Raw genomic sequence first — 27,446 nt, 5'->3', positions numbered from 1 at the left:
GGCGCCATCTGCGCGAGACTGAGGGTATGTGGCCAGAGTCAGTCGTGGCTCAGAGAAGGGGGAAACCCTGTGGGTTCCAGGTGGTGTGGGGCGATCCCCTCCAGGGCATTCTGATGTTTTTGATTATCCGTCATTGTGGATTATCCACACGTGGGTTGTCCATCGCAGATTAAACTCGCCTCCCCCACGCACACACCAGCGTGCGCGTGCACACACACACAAGCGCACATACACATCTTCTAGTCTTCCCTTTGCCGCTTCTCCTTCATTACTGCTGAAAACTGGCTTTATCTTAAAAATGCATTTTTTCGCTGGTCTGCTTTTACTGCTCAACACTGAAATTTCTCTCTTTCTTCCTGCCTCTCACCCTGTCTCTCTCTGTGTCACTGTCACCGTCTCTTGCTCTTGCCTCTTCTCTTTGGCCCTCCAGCAGCCGCCTACCCTGCTGCCTATGGTCAGATAAGCCAGGCCTTTCCTCAGCCACCTCCAATGATCCCCCAGCAACAGAGAGAAGGTGAGTCTGCCAGCGGGGCTCCTACGCCTCTTCCCCCCTTCTCTCCCCAAAGAGGCTGCTTGCCTGGGCCTTTGGCAGGGGTGTTCCGTTGGCAAGGTGACCACATCTGCATTGTGTTGAGGGTGAGAGGAGCTGCGGGACGGTGAGAGGCAGCGCTCTCCAATCCAGGCGCGGAGGTGCACTGTCACGGGCAGCTCTGTAAACCCAGGTGAAGGGAGGTCAGGAAGGTGGGGTCCCGGAGGAGGCAGGGTCCAAGAATCTCCCCTCCCTCGATGGGCAGCATTTGTCCAGTGGCAAGGAAGGGGAGAAATATGAATGGTCATGGCTGGGGTGGTGGGTGGGAGTGAGGATGCCAGTTCGTCAGGGACAGAGGTTGTACTTTCCAGGTGAGAAGGAGAGTCAGCTGGAGCTCCCAGGGCAGGACTCCATGGGCAGGTGAGGGGATGGCGTCCCCCAGTGTAGGCCTAGTGAAAGAAGGGGATCCTGGAAAGCCACATCTGGAGGCCCTGGTGTGAACAGGGCAGCAAGGCCACCGGGCATCGGGAGGCTGGAACCTCGTAAAGACTCTGAGTCCTCCCATTCCAGAGTCCGGAGCCCCGCAGGAGCCGGATAACAAATCCACTCTCGGGGATGCAGGGGTGCTCACAGAGCTCAGTTTGATGGGGTCCTGTCTCTCCACCCCACGAAAAGGGTCAGCCTGCCAGTGAGGCCACCACACCTGCCCATGCAGCCCACGTGGCCAGAGGGTTCCAGTGGTTTCCATATCGCTGGCTCGTAGCCCCTGCGGCAGACTCTCCCAGAGCTGTGGGATGTGGGCTAGTCCTGGAAAGCACCCCGGGGTCTGCTGGTCCAAAGCCCTGTGGTCAGACAGGCCCCGAACAGGCCCCAGAGCCTGGATGGTTGAAAGGCTGGTCTTTGAAGCAAACCCTTCTGGGTCTGACTCCCAGCTCAGCCCCTCCTCTATCAGCCTTGGTGTCCTCACCTGTAAAATGAGGACAGTGATGACCGTTCCCTAGAGGGGTATGAGGGTCAGACTAGCTCAAGTCTGCCTTCCGAACTCCAGCAATCGCCTGCGGGTTTCCCACCATGCACACAGCCCTCCCCTCACCAGTTTGTCACCCTCTCCAAAGTTGTACGTGGGGCATTATCTTAGTTCACATGCACCGGGCAGCTCCTGAAACCTGTGTCATCACCTCCCTGGGCCCATGAGGATGAAGCTGCAGGAACCCAGAGGGTGCACGGTGAGGCCCCCTGCTCACTCCTGCAGCCATGCTGCAGCTCCGAGTCACGCCTGGGCCCACTGGTGAAGTGGGGGTGGACGATGGCCCATCAGCTTGCCTCTGCCAGATGGTCTCCTCACTGGGCTGTGGCCCTGGAGCCTGCCCTGCCCCCGCCCTCCTCCCTCCACTGATGCCTTCCAGCACCACATCAGTCGGGTCAGAGCCACAAGCGGTGGGTCCAAGAGTCCAGCATTGCCTGTCCCAGGCCCAGAGCAGAGAGCTGTGCCCAATGGCCCTTACTGCTTTTGTCACCCCACTGGCTTCAGGCTGACCTGCCCTCACCTCGTAGTCAGTGCCCTGTATCACTCTGGCCTGTGGCTCAGAGGTCTCTAAACCCTGCTACACACACACACACACACACACACACACACACACACACACACACACACACACACACACACACACACACACACACACACACACACACACACACACACACACACACACCCCTGCAGGTCAGCTACCACTGGCCTTAAACACTGTCCCCCCATCTGCTCCCTGCCCCACCCCCTACCTCATACTTTGTACCAACCCATGAGTCTAGCTCTGAACTCTTTCACGTACCTTCTCTCCATCTCCGAGCAGCTTCAGCTCCCCCAGCCCCCATGCCCTGCTCCCTAGAGCAGACTCTGTGTGGCCAGCCCCCACTCCAGCCTCCCATCGGGCAGGAGGATCTCCCATTGTTGTCCCCATCCTCCCTGACTTGGGTGCGCTGCGGGAGCAGGGCATTGGGAGGGGAGCAGTGAGATGTGAACCTAGATGCCTATAGAAGCACGCTGCATATAAGGGCGAGCTCATGGTGCTGGAAGTGGGGTCTTCGGGGAAATCTTTGGGGTCCTGAAGGATGAGGACTCCCCTCCAGCACGTAGAGATGGGGAGACGGGCATTTGAGGCAGGCAGAACAGCAGGAGCAAAGGCATGGGTGCTGCAGAGTCTGAGGTGAGCCTGGAAATGGGGTGGAGACAGGCTGAGAGTGGGTTGGAGCCAGACCAAAGCCATGTCCAGTATTGCATGAGGCATGAACAAGAAGGCTGTGCTCCTCCAGCCATGCCAGTAGTTAGCCTCTTTCCACCGTGGTCACCTCCCCTTGTGTCATGCCATTGAAATACCAGGACACACTGGTTGCTGAGCAGGACCCTCCTTCCAGCTCCCTTGTCTTTGAGCTGAGCCTGAAAACAGATGCCTGAAGACCCTGAGGCTGTCTGCCCACAGACCAGCCCAGGTTACTGTGCCAGGGGCTGCAGTGTGGTCCAGGGCAGTCACTTTCTGTCTCTGGAGCTCCGTTTCACCATTTGTCAGAAGGCTGGGTTGGACCAGATTGATCTCCAAAGTCCTGCGGTTATGCCATCTGGATGCTCTATATATAATCTGGGAATTAGGGTTCCGGGGTTGCCCGAGTAAGACAGTGTGTAGGCTCACTGTTGCGGGGTGAGGGGCAGGGGGCTGGGAGAGCCGTCCCTGTGGGGCTCAGCCACACACAATGCTGATGGGACTGAGCCCAGAGGCTCTACCCTCGAAGGCTCCTTGTCTCTTTAAGGAGAACAGAAATAACATCCACACAAAGCAGCTTGCAGAACTTGAACTTGTAGGGAGGGCCCCAAGTTCAAGGCGGGTGTCAGCCTAGGTTGGAGGGGTGGGGGAAGTCTGGAAGAGTTGGGATGGGAGGAGGAAGGGAGGCACGTGCTGGGGGAGGGGAGCAGGAGGACGGGGGAAGGCAAATGCCCCTGCCCCTAGAGAGCACCCCCTTCTGGCTGGAGAGAAAGCTTCCCAGACCTACCCGAGAAATAGCCTCAGACTGCAGAATATGGGCTGTGGACTCAGGGAGCCCCAGGAAGGGAGAGGGTGTGGGGAGGATCTGGGTGGGACCCTGGAGGAGGTGTGGATTAGATGAGGCCTTCAGGCTGGTTCCTGCTGCAAGGGGACTCACATCTAGCTGGGGACCATCAAGGGACACATTCACAGAGTGTGAACCAGTGAGAACGTGCCACGGTTGGAGGCGGGGGGGTGGGGGCTGGGCCACCAGAGCTTGGGGAGTCCGGCCCTGGGACCCCTGGCAGTGGGTGAAGGAGCTCGCTTGCGCCGGTTCTGAAAGCGCCGTCAGCTGGCAGAGCCAGCAGTCCAGGGAGGGGAAGCCGGAGGCCGGGGATGGGCAGATGGTGCAGGGCAGGGACCAGGGCCGAGGAGGTCATTGGTTCAGAGGGAGGCTTTGGTGGTCAGAGGACTCTTAGCTGTCAGCTGTGAACCTCAAGGGGGTGCAGATAGATGGAGGAAGGAAGTTAGGAGAGCGGGAGGGGAGAGGAGAGGAAGAAAAGGGCGGAGAGATTCCAGAGCTGATGATTTGCTCCAGAACCAGCTTATCTGGCAGCCTCACGCGTCCCAGAGAACCAGGGTGCTGGCTGTGAAAGCCACACGGCAGCCCACGTCGGTGCCTTACAGTCTTCACTTGTAAGCTCCTGCCTAGTTTCTACCAGCCTCTGATCAGAACCTCGTTCTTATCCAACTCTTAGCAAGTGCAGCTGTTTCCTCTGCATGTCCTCCATAGGCTGGAAACAAACATTGAACTGTCCACACTTTAAAAGGTTATCTGTGGCATACTCTATTTTAGATAGCAGGGAAAAAACGAAGGAGCTTGGAGAGATTTCCCATTCAAAGAGTTAAAATTGAGCATTTTGGTCATTTAGAAAGAAACATGTGAGTCTTTAGCTATCTGCAAATTTCAGAAATCCAAAGACCTCAGCGGGGTTCAGGGTTTCTGGGGCACTGAGATGAATGATAGGTAGGTAGAGAGAGAGGAGGGCACAGACTATGGAGGCAGGCAGCCTGGGTCTGGGTTCATATCCTGGCTCCATTGCCTACTAGCTATGTGACTTGGCAGGTGACTTAACTTCTCTGGCCTCAGTTTTCTCTTCTGTGAAGTGGGAATGACGACAGCCTCAGGGCTGCTGTAAGGATTAAGTGAATTAACATTCACATAAAGTGTGTAGAGCAGCCTGGCATGTAATTCATGCTACAGAAGTGGCAGGGCTGTTACTGCTGGAATGAAACGGGAAGCCTTTTATACCATAAGGCTCGTGGTACCCTGGCTTGTGAAAATCTCATCACGGATCCTTGCAGTGAAGCCCCTTCTGCTCACCCAGCTTGCTGGAGGAGGTGGGATCAACCTTGGTTTCCACCTCCAAGATCAGGGCTGACTTTAAGGTTCGGGGCAGCAGAGGGTAGGGCCGTTGGGGACCAGATGGAAGGCAGTGGCTGCTGTCCACGAGGAGGATGGGGATTGCAGGCCCCAGAGTCCTGCCTGTGGGGGCTGAAGTGAGGCTTCCAGAGGCCCCAGCACCAGAGGCACGGCTGCCCCAGGGCAGTTCCCTCCGACGTCCCCTGAGCAGGGGCCCGGCAGGTCTCCCTACCCCTGCCTCTTCTCAGCATCTCCCCTCCATGACTGATCAGGCCTTGGCAGGTTCACCCCATTCACTGGTTGACTCCACCCCTGGAGCCCTAGAGTTGCAAGGCACCCTGTTATGGATCCATTTTGCAGAAACGGTCACTGAGGCGCAGAGAGGTTCAGTGACTTGCCAAGGGCAGAGCGGAGACCAGAGTTCAGACCCGGGGCTCAGCAGCCCCCCCTTTTCCGTGGCCACTTTTGGATCTTGAATGAGACTCCCCCTCCTAACCTTGCCCCCACCCCTCCCTGCTGCCGCTGCCTAACTCGCTCACCTCTCCTCTGTCTCTCTCTTCCCCCACCCCGCCATCCCTCCTCCCCCGCCCCCCCCCCCTCACCGCAGGGCCCGAGGGCTGTAACCTGTTCATCTACCATCTGCCCCAGGAGTTTGGGGACGCTGAGCTGATGCAGATGTTCCTCCCTTTCGGTAATGTCATCTCCTCGAAAGTGTTTGTGGATCGGGCGACTAACCAAAGTAAATGCTTTGGTGGGTAAAGATAACAAACCAACTTCACCTAGGACAGGGTGGTGCTTGCACCAATTTACCGGTGTCCGACTGCGTTTAACCTGCTCCTTCACATCGGCCCCCACCCCCAAGTGCTCCCTGTGCCCGGCCTCCAGCCTCCACCTCTCACCCCTCTTCTCTCTTCTGTTCATTTCGCTTCTTGGCTTTCTCTGCCCACGCCCACGCCCCATCCAGCCCCCCTACCCCCTGTCCCGGTCCAAGAGATAGTCTCTCCTCCCAGGCAAAAAGTTCCATTCCCAACGACTGAGAAGGGGAAGGGACCCACCTTGGGCAGGGGTGGAAGGGCAGGGAGCAGAGCCTGGCAACACCCATTCTCCCAGCGCCCCTCTCCTCTCAAGGTCACAGTGGCCCCGGGGTAAAAGCCAAGCATGATCCTTGGGGTGGGAGGTCCGCCCAGCCGAGGCCCCTACCCCGCCGGCCCCTTGGCCTCCTCTGTCCATCTCTCTGTCCTGCCCCTGCCCCCCTTCTCTGTCTACCCTGCTCTTTGCTCCCCTCTTGCCATCCAATGAACCCTCCTCCCCCTACCCACCCCCTCAGGCCACCAGAGCCAAATTGTTGAGGAATCAGGAAGAGGAAACTGGTTCCTGCCCTCGGGAAGCCTCAGGTCTGAGCTTAGATGAAAATCACATCTATTCAACAGCAGTGAAATCTGCGAGGCACCAAGTAATGGAGGAAGGAGAAAGGCAGGTGGATGCAAATAGACAAAAAGGAAGGGGAGGAAATTCCAGGCAGCGGGAATAGAATGGATGAGGGCATGGGGGCTGGGATAAGAAGAGTCAAAGGTCAGTGAATGAGGAAGCAGGAGGCTTTGGGGAGAAAGGAGGGTTCAGGGGAGACCAGCTGTGAGGGTGGGCCTGTGCTGGGGAGGGTTTCAACCATTCAGGTGAAGATGCTTCATGTGGTGTGGTAGGTAGTGGAAGATGGTGGGAGTAACAGGATGAAGATACTTCTGGTAAATTCTCCTGGGCAGGGTGTTAGATAGGAGACAAAGGACTTGGGAGGATCTAGGAGTATGGTTGTCATATAAAACACAGGATGCCTGGTTAAATCAGAATTTTGGATAAACAATGGATACATTTTTAGCATACGTATATCCCAAATATTACATGTAATATGTCTCATGCAATATTGGGGATATACTTATACTAAAAAAGTAATTCATTGTTTATCTGAAATTCCAACTCAACTGGGCATCCTGAGTTTCAGTTTGCTTCCAACCTCCTGGAAACTCACCTCATCCCCACACCTCTCCTCTCCTCTCCTCCTTAGCCCCTCTCCCACCTCTTCTGCCTCCATGGGAGCTTCTTTCTGGGGCCAGACGCACTCATGATTCCCCAAGGATTGAGGAGTCCAGTCCCCAGAGCTGAGTCAGCCAGAAGCTCAGAATCTCCAGGTTGACCCCCAGATTCTGGGGCTGTGAGGACAGAATAGGATCCTGCTTTGGCCAGGGAACCTGGGTCCCCCCCTTTGGGAGTGGGGAAGGGGAGAAGGTACAAAAATGCAGAAGCACCAGGAAGCACATGTTAAGGAGATTCCAGTTTGGAGACCAGCTTTCCAGGACCCGAAGGGCTTCAGGGTGGAAAGCATGTTCCCCAAGGCAGTCAAGATCTTTGCACATTGTCCTTTCCCCTCTGGCAGCTGCCACTGAAAATCTGTGGCATTTCAGTGGCACAGAGTTGCCCCAGCAGCTCATTTCTCTGGGGGATGGGAAAACAAGGCAAAAGGAAAAGACCAGTTTGCACCCCTCCACTGTTTGACTGCTGTTTCTTCTGACGAATTACATTATGTATGTAAAAACGACAAACTGGAGATCAGCTGCTTTTGCTCTCCAAGTAAGCCTCAGATGTTCCATAAATCAGAAGAAAACTGTGAAGAGCCCAGAACATGCTGGGCCCCCGGGCTGGAGCGCGTCTGACTCCCTGCAGTCAGCCCCGGACTACCCTTGCCATTAGCTCGTTCAAGTTCTCCAGCAAAGACTTTCGCCCGGCTGCTTCTGGGGGTCCACCCCCACCTACCTATACTCTGGCTCTTTCCTCTCTTCCTGGACAAACGTCTTAACGCTGAACATCCACTGGCCTTGAGAGAGGACAGGCTCCCACCAAGCTGGCGGGCCCAGTGGCTCCTCCTTCAGTCTCTTGGGTTCCCTCCCTCGCTCTGGCTGCCGAGCCTGTGCAGCTGTCCCCAGCACGCACTCATGGGCAAGTTTACTCTCTGGGCCTCAGTGTCCTTATTTGTGGAATGGGGATTTCAGCAGTCAGCTCTCAGCGATGCTGTGAAGGTCACATGAGACGGTCCATGTGAGGGACCTGGCCAGAGCGGACCCGCAGGAGGTGCTAGGGTCCCCTTTATTCCCCAAAGGAAGGACCGTTTTTCTGCACACGTGGTCCTCTGTTAAAGTGAACTCCTTAAAGGCCCCGCTTGCTCTTTATAAGCATAAACAGAATCTTTCAGAGGCCGTCGTGACCATATGTGCAGCACAGATGGTTTCTGCATTGGAAGACGGGCTGGAGGGCCACCAGGAGGGCATCCTACCTGCACAGCCTCCCACGGTCTGGAAGGCAGGAACCTTCTTGGGAGTGGGAGGAATGGGGCAGGGGGCTCTGGGAGAAGGGACACAGCCCTGGAAACCGTGAACATGGGAGATGGTGCCTAGAGCCTTGCCGAGGGGGGGCCAGCAGGGGAGATGCTCCTTGCCCTGACTGCTAGCCAGTTAACAAAACTAGTTCAGGAAGAAAAGTTCCTTGAGCCCGGAATCCTTCCCAACCCCCAGGCTTCCAGAAACCCAACCCAAAGGCTGGGCTTCTTCCCTCCTCCAGGACCCTCTCTCTCCCTTTAACGCCTCCACCCTAGACAGCATCTCCAGCCGATTTTATCTTTCTCCCATCTCTTCCCCACTTTGCTCGTATTTGTTCTTTTGTGGGGGGAACTGTCACCCACAGTTCGGCTATCTTGTCCCAGGAGGAAGAGAGGCTTTTAGTTTGCCCACCCTCTTTAGTCTGGGGGAGAGCAGTATAACAGATGCACCATTCACACATTTGAAAACTGCTCTGCTGACAGCTTGATTTAGTCATCAGTCAGAGAAGTTGGTGGGGAAGGGATGGGCCAGGAGGGCATGAGAGGGGGAGGTGGAAAGATGACTCACATTGATTTCCAACTACGGATAATCAGAAATCTTTCCTATGTGTTTTCGCACATAGATTAATACATAATACATAGACGCTGGTTATGTTGCCCTGGGCCCATCTCTGACCAATCTCATTCGAGCTCACATGCTGCCACTCTTGAGTACACTCACATGCGTGTACACACACCCCTCCCCATCTTTGATGACACATGGCCTCAAGAGAAAATGCACACAAATGCAGGAAGGAGAAAGAGAAAAGAGGCCTGTGGAGGCAGTGTCTGGGGCGGAGGTAAAAGGGCCACCACACGGGGCGAGTAAGGGAGGGGTCACAGGCAGGCCCAAGGTACCACAGACGATTAAACAAGAAAGCAGCTTTCTACTTCAACGGAGTCTGTACACCTCTCCCTTATATATCTAATGGCCATTTGGAGACGAGCACCCCAAGTGAAGCGCATTTGCAGAATGGCCTGGGAACTTCGCCAAGCTTAGTTTCATATATTTTGCAGGATCTAAGTCCGTTTTACAGGAGAAAAGGCCTCTAAAGTCAAATAAATTCCAGGAAATACTAGGTTAAACAAAACCATAAAGAAGAGAGAAGTTGGGGTGGGAGAGGGATGTTTTTATTTGTTAAGGTGCCATGAACTGTCCCAGAGGGGCCTGGCTGTAAACTTGCTTGACCACCGAAGGCCCTTTCTCAGGGAGCACCTTTTAGGGCCATTTTTGGGAAATGCTGATGTAGTGTAGTCTATAAGGAGATGCATTCGAAGTTCCAAAAGGTGACTTCTAAATCAGCTTTGGGAACCTAATCCATTCCCACCTGGGAACTGCTTGTTTCAGAAGGTGACTGGGAGCCATGGATGGTTCTATATCCTGTCCTGGGATGTTGGGAGGAGTGAACACGTGAAAAGCACGTTTCCAGTCTGTAGTACACGGAGAAGGCGCTCAGCTAACTTTCGCTAATAGGGTCAATTTGTACTATTATTGTTATACCATTATTAGTGTTACGAGGGATTCACAGGGGACACATCAGTGGGCGCCTGCTTAGTCCGGGGCAAGAGCCCCTGCTCCCAGGGTGGAGTTTTACTAAATAAAAGGATGGTGCAGACGGCCCCTGGAAGCGAGGTGGCGGGTTAATGTGAGCCGGTGTGGACTGGCCCCGGTGGCCACCGGGAGCCTGGCTGGGGGCAGCCTCGGCAGGGACGGAGCGGGAGGAGGGGCGGCGGGGACCCTGCCTCTGCCCCGCCCCGCGGCCGGGCGGCGCTCGCGAGGGGGGCGGCCGGAATCGGCGGCGGCGAAGTTCGCTCCGTGGCGCCTCCCCTCCCTCCCCTCGCACTCCTCTCTCTCCCTAGGCCGGCACCCCGTGCCCTCCCGCTGCCAGGCCCCCTCCTGTCAGGGAGGACAGTGTCCAATAAACTCCTCCACCCGCAGGTGTGTCCGCCCTCTCCCACCGCAGGCAGGGGCTGAGGTGCCGGGGCCGGCGCGGGTGGGGGGCGGGCGCCTCTCCGAGCCCCGCCGCGCCGCGGGCGCCCCGCCTGGGGGAGAGGGCGCGCGGGACAGCGGCGCCGCCCAGAGCCGAGGTGGAGCGGGGGCGGCCCGGCCCGGGGCCGCGCGGGTCGGGGAGCCGGGAGCCTCGGCAGCGCCCGCCGCGGGAGGGGCCGCAAGCACGCGGGCTGTGGGGGGCACTAGGCCGGGACGGGGGCGGGGCCCCGAGGGGGAGGAGCCTTGAGCCCCGCCCCCGCCCGGAGGCGCGGCGGGAGCGGGGAGACACCGCCGCCCGCCCCGCCCCGCCCCATCCTCGGCCCCCACGGACCTTCTCCGCACCCGCCCCCTCCCGGCCGGGGCGGCCCCGTGGAAACCCAGGCCCTCGTCCCTCGTGTCTCGCCAGGCTTCGTGAGCTTCGACAACCCGGCCAGCGCGCAGACCGCCATCCAGGCCATGAACGGCTTCCAGATCGGCATGAAGAGGCTCAAGGTGCAGCTGAAGCGGCCCAAAGACGCCAATCGCCCGTACTGAGTGCAGGCGGGAGTGTCCCCCGGGGGAGACCAGGACTCGCACAGGTAACCGGGGTCGGCCGGGGCGCGGGGACGGGGGGTTGGGGAGGTTGATACCGGACGGACCCGCCGCCTCCCCTGGCCTCTGTGGGCCGGACGGAGCCTCGCTGTGCCTTGGACCCGCTGCGCCCGGCTCGACCTGCTCCTTGCCCGGTGCCTAGGGGGCAGGCGCAGAGCTGTGGTCACCCCGTCAGAAATGGGTATGACCATCCCCCTGCCGCAGAGCCAAGAGGAGCAGGAGTGAGGGAACCGGTCTGAGAAGGTCTACACCGGCAATTTCGTTTGCCAGAAAACCCTGGGGTGAGCAGATGGCAAGCTCAGGGCTGGGAGAGTTTGGGGGAGGAGTAGCCCCTGTGGGGAGCTGTAGGCCTGTGCTGGGACCTTCTCCCAGACTCCCTGGCTCTCCCCTCCCCAGCTCTCTTGCCTGAAGGGCTGGTGACTTTTAGACACTTGACCCCTTCACCCCTTCAGTTCCCCGCAGCTCAGTCTGGAGAGGAGGGACAGGACTTTTCAAAGGGAACTTTACCAAAAAACAAAACAGGATGGGACAGAAGCCGAGGAGGGTGATGATATGGGACTGGGGCCACTTACCCCGCCCTCTTTACAGAGGCCATGATGAGTGGGCAGGTGTCACCTTTCCCTTCTCTGTCTGGGTCCTGCCTTACAGCTGAAGGCACAGTCGGCCACTCCTCTTCCAGGCCACGTGCTCCCCTGGGTGAAGCAGCTTCCTGGGGAAGGGGGGAGGGAGGAGATGTGCCTGGCCATCAAAAGTCCACCCCCAGCCTGGTTTCTCCCAGTGAGGTGCGCTCCTGCCGTCCCAGCTCGTTCACAGTTCAGGGCCAGGCTGCCCAGGCCTCCACTGCTTCGGCAGTACAGTGTGCCAGGTACTGTTAGGTACTCAGCATGAGTAAGACTAATCAGAATCCTTGTCCTTAGCAGGGGAGGCAGACAACAAACAAGGACATAGGATCAAAGAGTAAATTATATAGTGTGTCAGAATTGTTGGTTACAGTTAAATCAGGTAGTCAGGGTAGGCCTTGCTGAGGAAGTGACATTTGAGCAAAGGTTTGAAGAAGGGGCGGCAGGGAGCCACGCCAGGGTTTGGCTGTTCCCTCGGTCCTCGCGCCGAGGGAACAGCCAGTGTACAGGCTCCAAGGTGTGGGCAATGTGGTGTGTTCAAGGACCAGCAGGAGGCCAAGGTGACTGGAGGAGAGCGAGCACGGTGGGGTGTAGTGGAAAAGGAGATCCCAGAGGTGAGGAGGGCCACCTCGTGTAGGACCCACAAGCCATTGCATGGACTTTGGCCTCTCCTCGGAACTGGGGGGGCTGCGGGGGAGCCATTGGAGAGCTCTGCACAAAAGAGTGAGGTGATTAACTTGCATTTCAGGAGGCTCGCTGGCTGCCGTGTTGATAGACCGTAGGGCCCAAAGCAGAGGTCTAGCGCCGGGACCGCTCAGTCCAGGGCGACAGCAGTCGATGTGGTGTGAGGGAGTTGGTGCTGTTTGTAAGGAATCAGAGGGGATGTGAGAGAAAGAGGCGTCAAGGATGACGCTTGGCTTTTGGCCCGAGTAACTGGAAGAGTAGAGTTGTCGTGGTCTGAGATGGAGAGGGGTTGGGAGAAGGGTGAGGCACGTGACAGTTACACATCCGAGTGGAGGGTCAGAGTCTGGAGTTTGGGAGGGAGGTCTCCAGCTTCCCAGTCTCCTCTCAAATCCCACCGCTGCCAGCAGGACCCCCTTCATCCACCCAGGAGCAGCCACACTCACCTTCTCTCGAAGAGGGTGCTTGAGCCTCTACTCGCCGCGAAGCTAGCAGCGTCCACCTCTCATGCTTCCTCAGTTCCTGCCCCTGTCCGTCTTTGGTCTGTGTGAAATGCACACGCACATGTTCATTCAGAGCGTGGGCACTTTCCTGTGCCAGATGCTGGCTCAGTGCCGGGATGCCGAGAGGCATGGTCACCGTGCTGCCCGCGTGGAGCTTCCAGCTCTGTGCTCGCACAGACACGGTGGCAGCCAGCCAATGGGTGCATTTCCATAGGAGGGGAGGGACGGTGCAGTGAAAGCAGCCCTTTCGTGACATGGAGCACTTTTTCTTAAACACGCTTAGCTCTGCCACTAAGGCATGACCTGGGTCAAGGTGCTTCCCCTCTTGGGCTTCCATTTCTTCAGTGATGAAACCCAGGCATTGGAGCCATCAGAGGACTTTTAAGGAGGTGGCATGCTCCAGTGTCATGCCCTGAGATTCTGAAGGGCCCCTGTGGGTGCGTTTTGTGGCTCCCCCCAAAACAGCCTGTCTTAGCCTCCTAGACCTTGATGCAACTAAAACCCCAAGAAAGGAGAGAACATCTAGGTCAGAGAAATTCCCAGATGAAGGGGTGAGGACGGCAGACTTGTGGTTTGGGACAGAAGGTAAGGAGTGGCCCTCAGGGTAGAACGAGTTAGCAGTCATGATTGGGGTGGGGGCTTGAGAGGAGTGGCTAAAAAAGCAGAGTGATTCTTCCACCAGGGAATACAAAGGCCAGAAAGATGAGAACCACAGACTTTCACACTGCGCTTACCACGCAAGAGACAGTTCTTGTAGGTGACAACTCTAAGACATAACTGTATACTTGTAGCTGCCTATAAGGTAGGTAGTGTTATTATTCCCATTTTATAGATGGAACACAGACAGATTAAGTCACTTGCTAATCAGCTACTGAGCAGTAGAGTCATGATTTGAAGGGGGGGGGTGGTTACTTCCAGAGGCTGAGCTCTTAACCCCTTCAAGTAAGGAGAAAGATAAACCCCACTCTGCTATCTTCACCCCACCCCTCCTACCCCAGAGTGTCCTGAATATCAGAGGGGACACATCAGGACATCTCATTTCTCTGGGGTCAGCCATCTGACTAGCCCTGCACTAGGCAGTCTTCTAAAAAACTGTGAGCTCGCGTAGCTCCTACAGTAAAGTTGACCTTTCAGCTCCATTCACAGGATTTTAACAAACGGTGCATTCAGGTTCCCAACCCAAGACTGTTAGAGGCTGTAACAGAAGGCAGGTGCCATAGGGCCAGGCTTGGGGAGTGCAGTGGGCGGTGGCTGCTGCCAGTAAGGGAGGGAGGAAACAGCACGCAAAAGCAACTTAAAAACTGCATGATTTTAGAGGCCAGCAAAGGATGTTTACAGATGATGAGTCCTAGTTGCTCAGAAGGGCGGGAGGGGCCATAGTTAGGTGTGAAGAGGCACGGGGAGGGTGGTCTCAGGGCCAGTGGTAAAGACAGAAGGCAAACAGGTGGCCAGGTCAGAACTGGAGTGAGGGGGCTCTGGGGAAGGAGAGGGCCCCTGGCAGGGCAGCCGTGGGGAGGGGGCGTGTGGTTGGGCTTTGGTTCCATAAAATGAGGCCTGGGTAGGGTGGGGTCTGCGCACCCTGATGGGTGGGAGTGTGCGTTCCTGGCTTCATTGCTGCCCCTGCCCCCCATCTGGCGCTAAGATGGGAGTTTCTCCCAGAAATCTTTACGGGGAAACTAAGAGGAAGGAAACAAAGGCAGGGAAAGTGGGCACAAACACGAACGTGGCCAGGTCCAGGCAGACACCCAAGTCCCTTGTTCCACCTCTGGGCCCAAGCTGAGGGTGGGCGTGCAGGCATCCGGCTCTTTGGAGGGAGAGCCCTCTGAGTGGCGTGTCTGACTCCCCGGGAGCCCCGTTTCTTCTGGCCCCTGGGCTTTGGTTCTGAGTGTGCTTCTGCACAGCGTCTGCCCTGAGCTTTGCAGGCACAGGTGCTTCGGGTCAGACCTGCCCAGTGCTGGGCTGTGGCTTTGGGCCTGGGCCTTCTCTGGCTAGAGGCCAGTTGTGTTTAGGACCTGGCATCTGAATTGGCTCAGCTTGACCATAATTTCCTCACCCAGGTCATGAGGTGGGGCTTCCCAGTCCTGATTCAAGCTCCCCTGCGCCGGTCAGTGACTCTGCTGCCACCTCTAGGGCTGTGTTCAGAGAGGCTCTTCCAGAGGGTGGCCAGGCAGGGGTCACTGCTCCCTAATGAAGAAAGTGGTCAGCAGTGCATGGGTAGGACCCCAGGGAGCCTCCTTAGCGGCTGAGCGAGTTTAAGAGAGTGTTTGTGTGCTGGGGGCCAAGTGTGTGTGAGAGATGAGTGTGTACGAGAAGGTTCCCTAGATGGAGATTTGGGGAGGGGCTGTGTGATATTCAGGCTTGAATCCCCAGCACTGGGCAGTGCCTGGCACTGAAGGGTGGCTGGAGGAAAGCTGGCGGCCGGCAAAGGAGCACAGTGGGGTGGGGAGGAGTGGGCGTCCCAGGACTGGGTGCAGGTGTCCCTGGGTTCCCATGGCTGACACCTGACGGCGCTGCCCTCCACGCCGTGAGGCTTTCGGGATCTTAGTTCCCCCGCCAGGGATTGAACCCGGGCCCTCAGCAGTGAGGGCACAGTCCTAACCACTGGGCCGCTGGGGAATTCCCCCCTCCTCAGTTCTTAGGCCTCTTCTCCCACCCCAAGGGCCCGCCAGTTGGCTCTCCTGGGTGGTGGGTCTAAGGGCTTTCTTTCTGCAGGGGCTGGAGATGCAGGCGGGCCTTGGTGGGCCCTGGTCTTGGTGAGGGAGATCTGCTGTGGGAAGAGCAGGACGGGCAGGCAGGGCAGGGCTCTGTGGAGGAAGAGGGGCGGGGGGGCTCTTCTGAGAAGGCAGAGCTGGAGGCGGGGTTCAGGCTTAAAATAGTCACCTCTCAGCTGTTTTGCATCTTATCCACAGTGACATGTCATGATCTCAGGCTTCCCTTCCACACTCCCTGAAGGAAAACACAAAGCTGAGAGTGGAAGCCGCTGCGTGTAGAAGCCCGGTGCATCGGAAACCCCTGCAGACTCTGCAAGCCTGGTGCACAGACCCGGGTGCTGCAGGGGAGCAGGGACTGGGAAGTGAGCTCAGGGGTAACCGTGAGGAGGGCGTAGGGCTGGGGGCTCCCAGCACCCTGGGTGGGGGCAGAGGACCCCAAATGGTGAAGCGTGCTCAAGACAACTCAAAACGGAATAATTGGATAATGCTTGACAGAGAAGGGAGCTCAGCCTCCACCAGTTAGGGCGCCATCAGTGAAGAAGGCAGGTCGGGGCTTGTGAGATGGGTCAGTCTAGAAAGCTGTATGTGGAGGGGTATAGGGTATGAAGGAATGGAGAAGGGGGAGGTGGAGTGGGGGAGGGCAGCAGGGCACAAGGGACAGCAGCAGAGACTGGGGAAACAGGGCCATAGCCCGCCCCTCTCCAGTGGAGTCTCCTGTTGGCGTATGACCAGCCCTGCAGGGCACCCCCGTCTTCCACGTGTCCATTTCCTGGGTCAGAGCTGCAGAGCCGTCTAAAGGCTTCACGTGCCAGGAAGCAGCCTTGCTTTGGCCACGTGGGCCACCTTGAGAGCAAAGCAGAGAGAGTAAGGTGATCATGAAATAAAATCAGTTGTGCCAGGATGTGTCTGTAGAATTCTGAGAGCATTGATGTGATTTACTCTAAATCTCAGAACTACAGGTGTTCATTTTCTGAAGGTTCTGAGGAAAGAGGGTTGAGGCAGAGTGGACGGGGAGAGGCTCACGACCTCATGCAGTGGGAGCTCTTTTAGTGGAGACGCCCTTCTCTGGGGATGGCGGCCACGGCGGGACGGGACAGGGCGGGAGGGCTGAGTTGCTGTCTGCGTTGACTGTACTGGGCAGCAGGGTGTTTCGTGGATGGACCCCATGGCTACAGCAGTCGCCTTAATCAGCCTCTGACCCACCGGCAAATCGGGGCCACCCTGTCAGGCTCCCCCTGCTGGTCCACAGGCTGAAGCCACAGAGGGCCGGGGAGGCGAGGAGAGCTCGGCACCTGGGGGAGAGAGAAAGAATCAAGGGTGGTCAGAGGCAGGGAGCGTGCTCCCTGATCTGCTTGCCGGCCAAGGTGGTTTGAGGGGCTGTTTTATTTTTTTCTGGCCCCCTCACCAAACTGCCTACACCCTCCCTCCTCTTCCCAGCGCATGATGGATGCCCTTAGTGGCCCTGTGTGAGGTTCTGCTACTGTTCACGGTGTATCACGTGTCTGCACAAACAACCGTGTGTGCGTGTGTGTGTGCGTGAGTGTGTGTGTGTTGACGTGCCCATGTTGTTTGTCTGCCAGCTTCCTCCATCCTTTGAGTTTTTTTCAGTTCTCTTATGATTTGACTGCTGTTCTCTCATTAGAGCTTTTAGATTGATGCTGTGGTCTGGTGCTGTATAAATATTTTTCCTTTTAATTTTGTTTTAACTTCTTCCTTGCCCTTCTTCACCCTCAACCCGACTCTCCCTGTCCCACCCCCCACACTCCCCGACCCAACCCGCCCCTCCTCCTCCTCCCCCCTTGCCCACACTCTCTTGTCCTCTCTCTCTTTCTCTCTCTCTCTACATATATAAATATATATATAAATCTTTTCTTCTTTTGTCATTCAATCAAATTCCAACAACCCAACCAGGGCCAGTCAAATCCACCACAGTCTCGCGCTGAGCTAGGAATAAAGTTCACGTAATCACATGAGAGTGGAGAAAACAGTCCCCCATCCGTAAGTTCAAATCAACTCAAAGTTCACAGTGTGACATGATGGCGTCATGTAACAAGGCTAAGAATCGGTTGCATGACAATTGCCGTCAAGTTTCGTGGAGGTGCTGTGATTGGAGCGTTTTTCTTGGATGTTGTATCAGTTGATGATTGGCCAGTCATGATCACACGTGCATTTTCTTGACTTTTGTGCTGCCACAATCTTTTTTGCTGTGCTCATTTTTGTTTCGTTCTTGGTGCTTGCAGTGGTTTTACTTTCTGTTGTTTGGTTTTTCTTGTTCAGCGTTTTTTATGCTTCTCTAGATGTCACATAGAGGAAAAAAAACAAAAGAACAAAAAAATAGTAAAAATAAAGATGAATTCCCGAATTATCGGATATGGGATCATTTAACTGTGCAAACCATTATTTTTTAATCTTAAAAATGAGGAAAACATCTTAAAAGTATCTATGCGTGGTTGATTTACTTGCACTTGAAAATATTGTGATTTTATTTTTTTCTAGAAATTTGGGGGCCTTTTTCAATTGACACTTTCCTAGGTCTGGTCTTTTTCCAGTTAGGCTATTTTAAATCTCACTTCAAAAGGAAAAACAAAAAGAAAAAAACAAAAACAAAATCTCTACAGTAACTGAATAATAAAAAAAAAAAATTCTAAACCAAAAAACTAGAGTTCAAAGCCTGGGGCCTCTGAGAGAGAGCCCGGTAGCAATTGTAAGGTTTGTATTGTAGCCACTTCTGCTAAATTAAATGTGGGGAGGGAGGTGGGGGCCTGGGAGTTGGGAGGGCTTTTTGGTTGGTTTGGAAAAAACAGTACTGACAAAAGCAAAATGCACCTTTTTGTTTACAACTGAAAAAGGGTCCTTGACAAGTGTTTTTTAATTTTATTATTATTTTATTTGGTGTTGTAATTGTTTAGATTGCTGTGTACGGTTTGCTGTTTGTTGAATCAACAGTGTGAAAAACCTGCCAGCATGGATTGATATACGCATGACGTTGTCCCCTCAACTGGGGGCTTTGCAGTTCTAACTCTCTTGATGTAACCAGTCACCCCCATGTATAAGTGGAAGCTGCTTGCTAGAATGGAGACGAGTCTCATTTGTTAATTCACAATGATTAAGCATTTTCCTTCTGATTCTAGTCGGATCATGATTTTTTTTTCCTTGAAATGCAAAACAAAACACCAAAAAGCCACCATTCAAAACAAAATCAAGAATTGTCTGAGTTAATTTAACTTTGATGATTAAATCCGTTCTAACTTCTTTTAGGTTCTCCCCATCCACTTCCTCGAAGTGCTGAATTTCCTCTAAATTCCCTGGCATGTATGAGAAAAATATTATGTGTGTGTGTGTGTGTGTATGTGTGTATCTATGCATATACATACACACATATCCATGTATATCCACATATGTGCAGGTGAATATATTCTACACATATATCCAGATATACATATATATACATAGCCTCGCAAATAGTGACCTTGGGAAAGAGGTGGTTGGCTTGGAAACTGGGCAAGAATTCTGCAAAATGCATGTCACGGATCTTGGGGGGGAGTGGGCTGGGCTGCTAGATTTTTGCTATCTTGTTTGCTAGGCTTCTGTATACATATTGTATCTGGGCTAGATCCCTTAGAGATCAGTTTAATGATGAATTCATATCCCACAGTCCCAAATTCTTCCATTAGATCTAGCCGTCCCCCAATCCAGAACTCTAAAGGAACCCAAATCAAAAACCATCTCCCAACAACCAAACCTCAGCTACAACCATCACCACTAGACCTCCCAGTGGTTTCTTACTCTGAATAGAAGAGTCAATTTCTTTTTTAATGTATCATGATCATGACTAATTCTCATACTGGTCTCTTCCCCCTCTCCCGCTGTCCCCCAGAGCTCCCGCCCTAACCCCCGAGGCAGGTTCCTTTTGGTGTTTGGATGCATTTTGTGTTTCCTCTCTTGGCTTAATCAGCCCTGATTTTCTTCATTTTAGGGCAGGATGCTGAACGGGCTACATTAAAAAACAAACCTCTCTCTCTATATATTTATAAATGAGAACTGTTGGATGACACCTTTGACATATCAGCCAATATCAATCAAGCTGAAGACTCCAGACACTCTCTGTGACTGTCACATTTCTTCAAGGAAAGTATAGCGTCTATGGAGTTCAGAGGGCACGTGTTTGGGGGAAAAATATATATGACATAAAGAAGAAGAAGATGAAGAAAAACGAGAAAAAAAAAAAAAAGGCAACTTTAAAACAAAATAACTTGCGACAAGGTGGGGAGGCTGCAGGGCTGGGAACTGGGAAGGGCCGCTGCTTCCAGATCCCTGGGGCTTTTCCAGCCCATGGACGCCTGCGGCAGGCTAGGGCAAGCGGTGTGTCTGGTGGGGCCTGGTCCCCAGGGGGGCGGCTGGGAGGCCGCCACTGATCATCTCTATCTGTCATTCCTTTAGCTATTTAGGGACCAAAGGACCAAACTTTTTATTGCAGATGTGTAGCTCTAGGTCAAATAGAGGGGGAACGGAGGAGAACCTCCTTCCTGCCTCATGGCTGTTCTTGAAACAGCTTAGAGCGATTCTATGAAAAATGTAATTAAAAAAAAAAAAAAACACAAAAAAACACACAAAAAACAAAAAAACAAAAAAAAAGAAAAATAATGCTTCAATGCTTTTAAAATAGCAAGATAATAGTTCTTTGATACTTTGAGAGGCGCTTTGATTACTGTCATTCAAGTCTATGACACTTTCATATGGTTTTCTGTATTATATGTCTGGATGGAGCTGTTAAGATGAACAAATTGGTGGATATTCGGGGAAAGTAACAAAATATGAAAACTCATTAACCGTGAAGTGTGAGAAAAGGAGGGGAAAAAAAGGGACTGACGAGGCAAGATAATTGTTGTGAAAAGTCTGTAAATGCTTCTAACTCTTCCCCCTCTTAAAATCATAATAGTTGTACAGAATTTTAAAAAGAAGTTTAAAATACCTATATAATAGAAGAAAAATTAGAGGAAAGCAAAAAAAAAAAAAAAAAAAAAACCTATAGAAGTTAGCATTACTGCTAAAATCCCAGATGTTGTAGGACTGTACTTTTGTAGAGTTTAGACTGAGCATCAATCCCTTCTCCCCGCGAGTGCTGTTGGACGCCGTTGACCCCGAGGGCCAGGCCGGACCCGCGCAGACCTGTGGGCCCCTGGCTGCCCACCTCCGGTGGAGGCCGCGCCTCTGGCAGGAAGGCCCGCCGCCACCGCCGCCGCCACCGCCACCGCCACCGCCTCCGCCCTCGCCTCGCTTTGCTCCGGGAGCTGCGCGCGCTCGCCCGCTCTCCGCAAGCCCTCGACACCTCTGCTTCACTCGCCTTCCATGCTTGCTCCAGAGACTTTCCGGGCAAGGGAGACCTGGGAACTTTCATCTTAAAACAACTAAACAACACACACACACACAAAAACCTTAAACAAGAGAGAGAAAAAAAAAAAAACAATCTTTGAAGAATTTCTGAAACTGTTTACAAGGAATTTTGAAAAACAGGGATGTTTAAATGATGCCGGCTCTGTTTTTCTGTAAATAAATTTGCATATTTTGTAGGACTTTTAATTGTAATGATAGAGAAAAAAAACAAGGAAAACTATTTAATGAAAGCACGATATTTATCTTTGGTAAATGACTTTAGAGCAGTTAAAAAAGACATTGCTTAAAAAAACTCAGAATCAGAAAAAAACACTGAATTATTTAAGAACACATATATTTTAAAGTATAACGTATTTATTATAATTTATTTGCACCGTTGGGAAGACTTGCTTTGGCTTTCCACCCTGATGCCCTCCTCACTGATGTCCTGTTCATCTGGAGGCTGGGGGGCCCTCGGACCTACCATGTTTTTTTCTTTTTTGCTTTACAAGAACATCTATCTGGTTCCTCTCAGGCCTTCTGCCTTTCCTTTCTTTCTATTTTGTTGGGTAATTATTATTTTTAAAATTTTCTTTTTCTTTTTCTTGGCTCCTCCTTTTAGGATGTCCAGATGTTGTAAAAAAAAAAAAAAAACGAAAAAAACAAAACAGCTGCAGTTCAGTACAACTGCTCTTTTCACACTCAACTCCCTAAAACTCCTTGTAACCTTCTGTAACTATTGGATGACGCTTTCTCCAGCTTAGCCCTAAATAAAGCACAGTTTAAAAAAAAAAAGCCTTTTCCGTGGTGGTCTGTGGTTCATGGAATCTGGCCAGCCGTGCCTCTGGGGCCTAGGGCTGGCCCACTGGAAGCAGCTTTGGTCCTTCCCTCCGTGGAATCTGTCTGCTACCTGGACCCTCTAGAAAAATCTCTCTCGACCGGTGTGTGCCTCTGAAAGTCTCCACTGCAAGCCCCTCCCTAGGTTTCTGGGCAGGGATGGCCACAGTGCCCAAACCTGACAAGAAGTCCCCCTTTCCTCCCAGACAGGGGGAAAAGCAAGCCACCAGACTGGAGCTGGGGTGGGGACGAAGTGCTGCGAGGAGCTGGGGAAGCAGGCAGTGGAGGCAGGGCCCGCAGTAAAGGAAGGTGAGGACACAGCCCCAGACTTGCCACCCAGCACTTTGCTCTTGGTCCTGCACTTCCCACTGCATTGACAGTGTGCCTGGGTGGACAAGACCGAGGGTTCTAGATGATCCTCAGAGGCGGGGTTCTGGTGGGAGGAGCTTGGGGTGCCGCCATCTCTGTATCGTGACACAGAGACAGAGGTAAGGAGATGTCCAAACCCTGAATGCCACAGGAGGTTTGAGAAGAAGGTATGGGGTGGGGGTCAGGGGGAGGGTTCCAAAGGAGGAAGAATGTGAAATAGGGCTTGGGGGAGGGGAGGTGGAGAGGAGGGAACAGGTCCTCCTGAGGTGAGAACCCAGACACGCACACCAGCCTCAAGCCTTCGTCAGACTCCGTCCTGGGACAGCCCTTTTTCTCGATTCCATCTCGTCCCCCCTGCCCCAGCCTTCAGCCTTGCAGCTCGGTCTAGGAATGGGCAGGTTCCACCAAGGGTTTCCATCTTGGAAAACCCTTGTGGTGGGGCGGGGAGAAGACGAGAGTCCTAGGACACCCGGGTGTTTGTCTGTCTGTCTGTGCCCTCCCGTGAGAAAGTGGGGAATGGCTCAGCCCCAGCTGTCCTCTCTGCGGGAAGAGTGGTGGTGAGCAGCGCGCAGAGCCCCGGCTACAGGGCAGCACCCGGACCCTGCTTCTGTCCTCTCCGCCCATCTCGCTTCCCAGGGCCAAGGCCCAATCCCATGCTTCCCCCACTAGCCTGTGGAACTGTTAGCCTGGGGAGAAAAGGCCTTTATGCATCAGGACCCGGGGCAGGCCTTCAAGCCTTGGCTTCAAACTTGGAGACAGTTCCAAGATGACATCTTCCCTCATAAGTCTGTGAAAATAACCCACACTTAACCTGCCAGTTCTGGGGAGCTTGTGAGGAGCTGGACTTCTCGGAGGAATTCACTGCAAGGGGTGGTTGTCACACTGGGGGTTGTGCTACACTGTGAGGAACAGAAAGGTGTTTTCTAAGGAGTTCTCTGGGTTTTGAGCCTCAGACTATTCAAAACCGTGGTTTCTTTTGGACATTTGCCGCCGAAAGGCACTGAGTCTGTCAGAGGATGACAACCTCAACCATACTGCGTCCTGTCGCTCTCTCAGACCCCAGGGAGCCTCACGGCCCTCCCCAGACCTCCCCTGTGCCTTTGTCACCGCTTCCCCACTGTGCTTCTCTCTGGCACAGCCCTCCTGCCCACCTCCACCGCTCCGGCTCAGGGGCGGTAGGGGCCCAGGGAGCTGCCCCCAGGGAGCTGGGCTGTGCAGGGGGTTGGCCACTTTTGCTCTGTTCCAGGCACGGTTGACTGAGAAGAGAGATGAAAACACAATGCCCAGATGTGAATCCGCCAGTTCTATAAAAGAAACCTTCTATTTAAAACCACGCACCAAGGGACTAATGTATGCACAGCGCGTTTAAGAGAGAATGTAATTTATTAGCCTCTGGGGGGAAAGTCATAGGTTCCTTGAAAAGTTGCTGAAAACTCTCAGGTCACTTTGCACACGATTACAGGGAGTGCAGGGATCCCGCAGCTCATCCATCATCCCCTAGTTAAGAACCCCTGGTTTGCAGTGTTATTTAAGAAAACCCGAGACACAATTCTCATTAATTTCTGCTTATGTTCTATGGCTTCTAGTTCTCTGCTAGTACAGCCATCCCTTGGAATCTGCAGGGGATTCGTTCCAGGACCCCCGCAGATACCGAAATCTGTAGATGCTCAAAATGGCGCAGTGCAGTCGGGCCTCCGTAACCGTGGGTTCTTCATCCGTGGATATGGAGGGCCGGATATGTTCTACCTGCAGTGTTTGATTCCTTCATAGCTCCCCTATTTTTATTTCTTTTTCATTTTTTAAAATTAAAAAAAAAAAGTTTTTTTTTAAAATCTTTTGGCCACGCCGCGTGGCATGTGGGATCTTTGTTCCCTGAGCAGGGATCAAACCCATTCCCCCTGCATTGGAAGCGCGGAGTCTTAACCACTGGACCACCAGGGAAGTCCCTCCCCTATTTTTAAAAGACTTTTTATTTATTATTATAAACCTTTTATTTCAAGCATAATGGAAAGTAGAGATACTTGCAAAACAAACCCCTGTGCACACACCACTTAACTTTAACATACATCAACTCATGAATTATTTTGAAGTTATCAAGTCATTTCATTGGTAGATACCTCAGTTTCCCCGCAACAGTTTCGATGCTGCATTGACGTGTTCAGGCTCGCTCTGGCCTGTCGGGCAGCTGCACCCTTGCTGTGGCAATTGCGGGGCTTTGTGGCCTCTCCCAGCCTCATCCTGGCGCCTGGTGTGAGCCCAGGCCTCCCTCCAGCCTCTGTTCCGGCAGCACTTTCAAAAGACTTTCAGCTCTTCATCCACCCCTTTGTACTCATATCTTCTCTCTTGCTTTTCTCTTTCTTTCTCTCCCTTTCCCCCTCCTTTCTGTTTGATGTTAATGTGAGAAAAGTGTTTCTGAGCTGGATCCTACCCTCTCCTGGACACAGAGCACCAGTACAGTGACACAGAATGTCCCAGAGCTCTCCCACCCACACGAGTGCCTCCAAGTCGAATATCCACCTTCCAAGTTCTGCTGCCCCTGGGCTGGGCAAATATGCAGCTCCTCCTGGCACGGGGTCTGCAGGGTCAGTGTTTGAATTACACCTGGTTAAAGCCAAATGGACATTCCCCCCAGGGTAAGGTGGGTAAGCAACATCAGGGCAGTGAGCTCAGGGGCCCAGCCCCACCCGAGGTGACAGCATCAGACTTGGTTGTGAGTGCCACTTGTCTCTCTCCCAAAATGGAATCCGCCCCCAAACAAGAATTATTAGCCACCACTGACATCCCACCTTCAATAGACTATTCACTCCAGGCAGTCGGGCATTCAGTCCATGTTGATTCATTGCCTGCAGGAATGAATGAGTTAAGGAAGGAAGGGAATAACAAACGGCAGACAACTGAAAGCATGTTCCGAAGAGGTAGGGGTTCGGGAAATGCTTTTAAAGTAATAGCACATTTGGAATAAGTGGATAGCCAACACTCCCTTCCCCTCAGATAACTATTTGCAAGTGTAAGTTTTTTACTTTCTGGTTTCCTTTCTCTGCTGCAGATCTCCCCTTCCCCCATCAGCCTCTGGTCTTCAACTCTCCCAGATGACCTGGGGCCTGGTTAGTGGACAGCCATCACCCCAGGCCCCTCCTTATCACCCCAACTTCTCTTTCCTCATGCTAGCCTAGCCTCTCATCTCTTCAGGGGACTCTGTATGTCTCCATCCCTGCTTGCACCCTCTGTGGACATCTAACCAGGATTTGCCCAGACCAGGAGGAGGGTTGGAGACTGTGTATCAGAGTGGAAAAGGCATGGGCTTTGACATCAGGGATGCATATACCTTCTGTGTCACTTTGGAAAATGACCTAACCTCTCTGAGCCTCAATTTCCTTATCTCTAAAAAGGGGATAATAATACACCCTGCCCCCAAGAGTTGTGAGGAGGAAACAGAGACAGACACAGCCAGACCACATCCCAAGGATCCTCTGAGTTGTAAACTCCTTAATAGTGCAGATACTCAGAATGAGTAGGTCAGACTCTGATCCCTTCCTCCTTCCCTTTCCTTAGTTCCATTCCCCTGACAATTCACGTCCCAACCGAAACGAGCTTGAACTTGACACCAGACCACTTTCAGTTGTTTTCTCTCGAGTTCAGTCAGCCTGTGACACTCCCAGAGAATGGCTGTCATGTTGGGGTGCACACACCTCTGTCTCTCGCTGCTCACTCTCCTTCCCAGGGACCCCGATTCGCGGATGCTCCTCTGTCCCTTCCCTTTCTTTTCCCCACACCACTGTGGCCGTCGTTATCTGCAGCCATCCTCTGCCGGTTCATATGGCCTCAGGCTGCAAATTAGTTTGGTCTTTGCGTTTAAAAAGTGTTATCTATTTTGGGGGGGGGGCTTCCCTGGTGGCGCAGTGGTTAAGAAACCGCCTACCAATGCAGGGGACACGGGTTCGAGCCCTGGTCCGGGAAGATCCCACATGCTGCGGAGCAACTAAGCCCGTGCGCCACATCTACCGAGCCTGCGCTCTGTAACAAGAGAAGCCACCGCAATGAGAAGCCTGTGCACCGCAACGAAGAGTAGCCCCCGCTCGCCACAGCTAGAGAAAGCCCGCGTGCAGCAACGAAGACCCAACGCAGCCAAAAATAAATAAATAAATAAATTAAAAAGTGTTACCTATTTTTTGGAATAGGTAACATATTGATATATTTCAAAATTCAAAAAAATATGAAAAAGCATATAATGAAAAGTCTTCTTCCCACCCCTGAATCCAGCCACCCATTCCTGTCTCCAGAGGCAGCCAGTGTTACTAGCTGCTCTTGTTTACCCTGGTCTTTAGTGGGTAGATGTGCATGCCTTGGTGTAAGGAACTCAGCTATCACCCTCACTTTCGGGGGGGGGGGGGAGACCCAGAGCCAGGCAGTGCCATGCCCAGGCCCGAAGCTGGCCCGTGGGATTCCTAGGAGATGAGCCCAGGCCTGGAGCTGCTGAGGACCCCCTGGCTGAGTAGAGGAACTGGGGCCTTTCCAGTCCACACTAATCAGCTGGTTGCTTCCCTTTGAGGCCCGGTGGAGCTGTCCTTGCCGGGGTGCCTGCCCTGAGCTAGACACTATGAGCTGCTTAATTATAATCGCATCTGATTCTCTGAGGTTGGTGTTATCATCCCTATTTGACAAATGAGGAAACAGGCTCAGAGAGGTTAAGTCCCGGCCAAGATGACCCAGCATCAGGGTTCCAGCCCAGGTCTGTCTGCAGAGCTCCCCTCCAGCCCTTCTCTTGTGTCTCCCATCTCCTTTCCCTCCTTCTCACTTTTTTTCCTCAATAATATCAATTCTACCTTTAGGGAATGGCATCGCCTCTACTGACTTAGGTACCTGTCCTTTTCTTCCCTCCTCTCCTTGATTATCTGGGCTGGCCCGGCGCTCTTAAAGGTGAGGGAGTGCAGGTTACTGGACGTGACCCTCCCCACCTGTTGGTGGGGACAGAGGGAGCGTGCATGGAGGGAGAGAGAAGAAAAGACCTGGTTAAGATTTTATTATGAACAAGGAGAGGAAATTAAATTGAAATAGATGGAGAATTTGTTAACATTTTATGCAGCTACCTGAAGTTCAAAACCCTTTTGAGCTGTGTCAGCTCGATTTTCCCCAGCATGGTAAACTCTGGAAAAAACTACAAGCACATTGTTAAGATCAGTGCAAACTCGTTCTCCATCTCTAAAACTCAAGGGGAAATTGTAGCCAATCCTGAATGCCCCACACTCTGCTAACTGAGGCATGAAGAGTCCTCTCGTCTCCAGAATCTCCACATGAATCATCTTTGCTGTTGCCCTTCTCTCCCTACCTCCTCCTGGGGCCTGGCTCTGGGAGCCGTGGGCATGCGGGTGGCAGGAAATCCAGCGCAGCCAGGTGCTGTCAAC

The 27,446-nt window shown here is 53.3% G+C and overlaps 1 protein-coding gene across 50 annotated transcripts in view; it reads left to right on the top strand.

The window, feature by feature from the left end:
- The window catches only part of CELF4 (CUGBP Elav-like family member 4), a 298,904-nt gene extending 277,934 nt beyond the window's left edge, over nucleotides 1-20,970 (top strand). For 8 of the 50 annotated variants that reach the window (XM_036823176.1, XM_036823175.1, XM_036823174.1 and 5 more), the window contains exons 10-13: nucleotides 434-514; nucleotides 5,574-5,657; nucleotides 10,766-10,937; nucleotides 19,442-20,970. In XM_036823176.1, the coding sequence (XP_036679071.1) occupies nucleotides 434-514; nucleotides 5,574-5,657; nucleotides 10,766-10,893 (293 nt within the window). In that variant the 3' untranslated portion in view covers nucleotides 10,894-10,937; nucleotides 19,442-20,970. Of the gene's footprint in view, nucleotides 1-430; nucleotides 515-5,573; nucleotides 5,718-10,229; nucleotides 10,309-10,765; nucleotides 10,938-17,376; nucleotides 17,464-19,441 lie in introns of those variants that run through there. The other 42 variants (XM_036823187.1, XM_036823185.1, XM_036823186.1 and 39 more) reach the window with 11 other exon arrangements.
- Nucleotides 20,971-27,446: the final 6,476 nt, after the last annotated feature.

Source organism: Balaenoptera musculus, chromosome 14 (assembly GCF_009873245.2).
Source record: "Balaenoptera musculus isolate JJ_BM4_2016_0621 chromosome 14, mBalMus1.pri.v3, whole genome shotgun sequence".
Taxonomy (NCBI): domain Eukaryota; kingdom Metazoa; phylum Chordata; class Mammalia; order Artiodactyla; family Balaenopteridae; genus Balaenoptera; species Balaenoptera musculus.
This window is presented reverse-complemented; position numbering and strand designations above follow the sequence as displayed.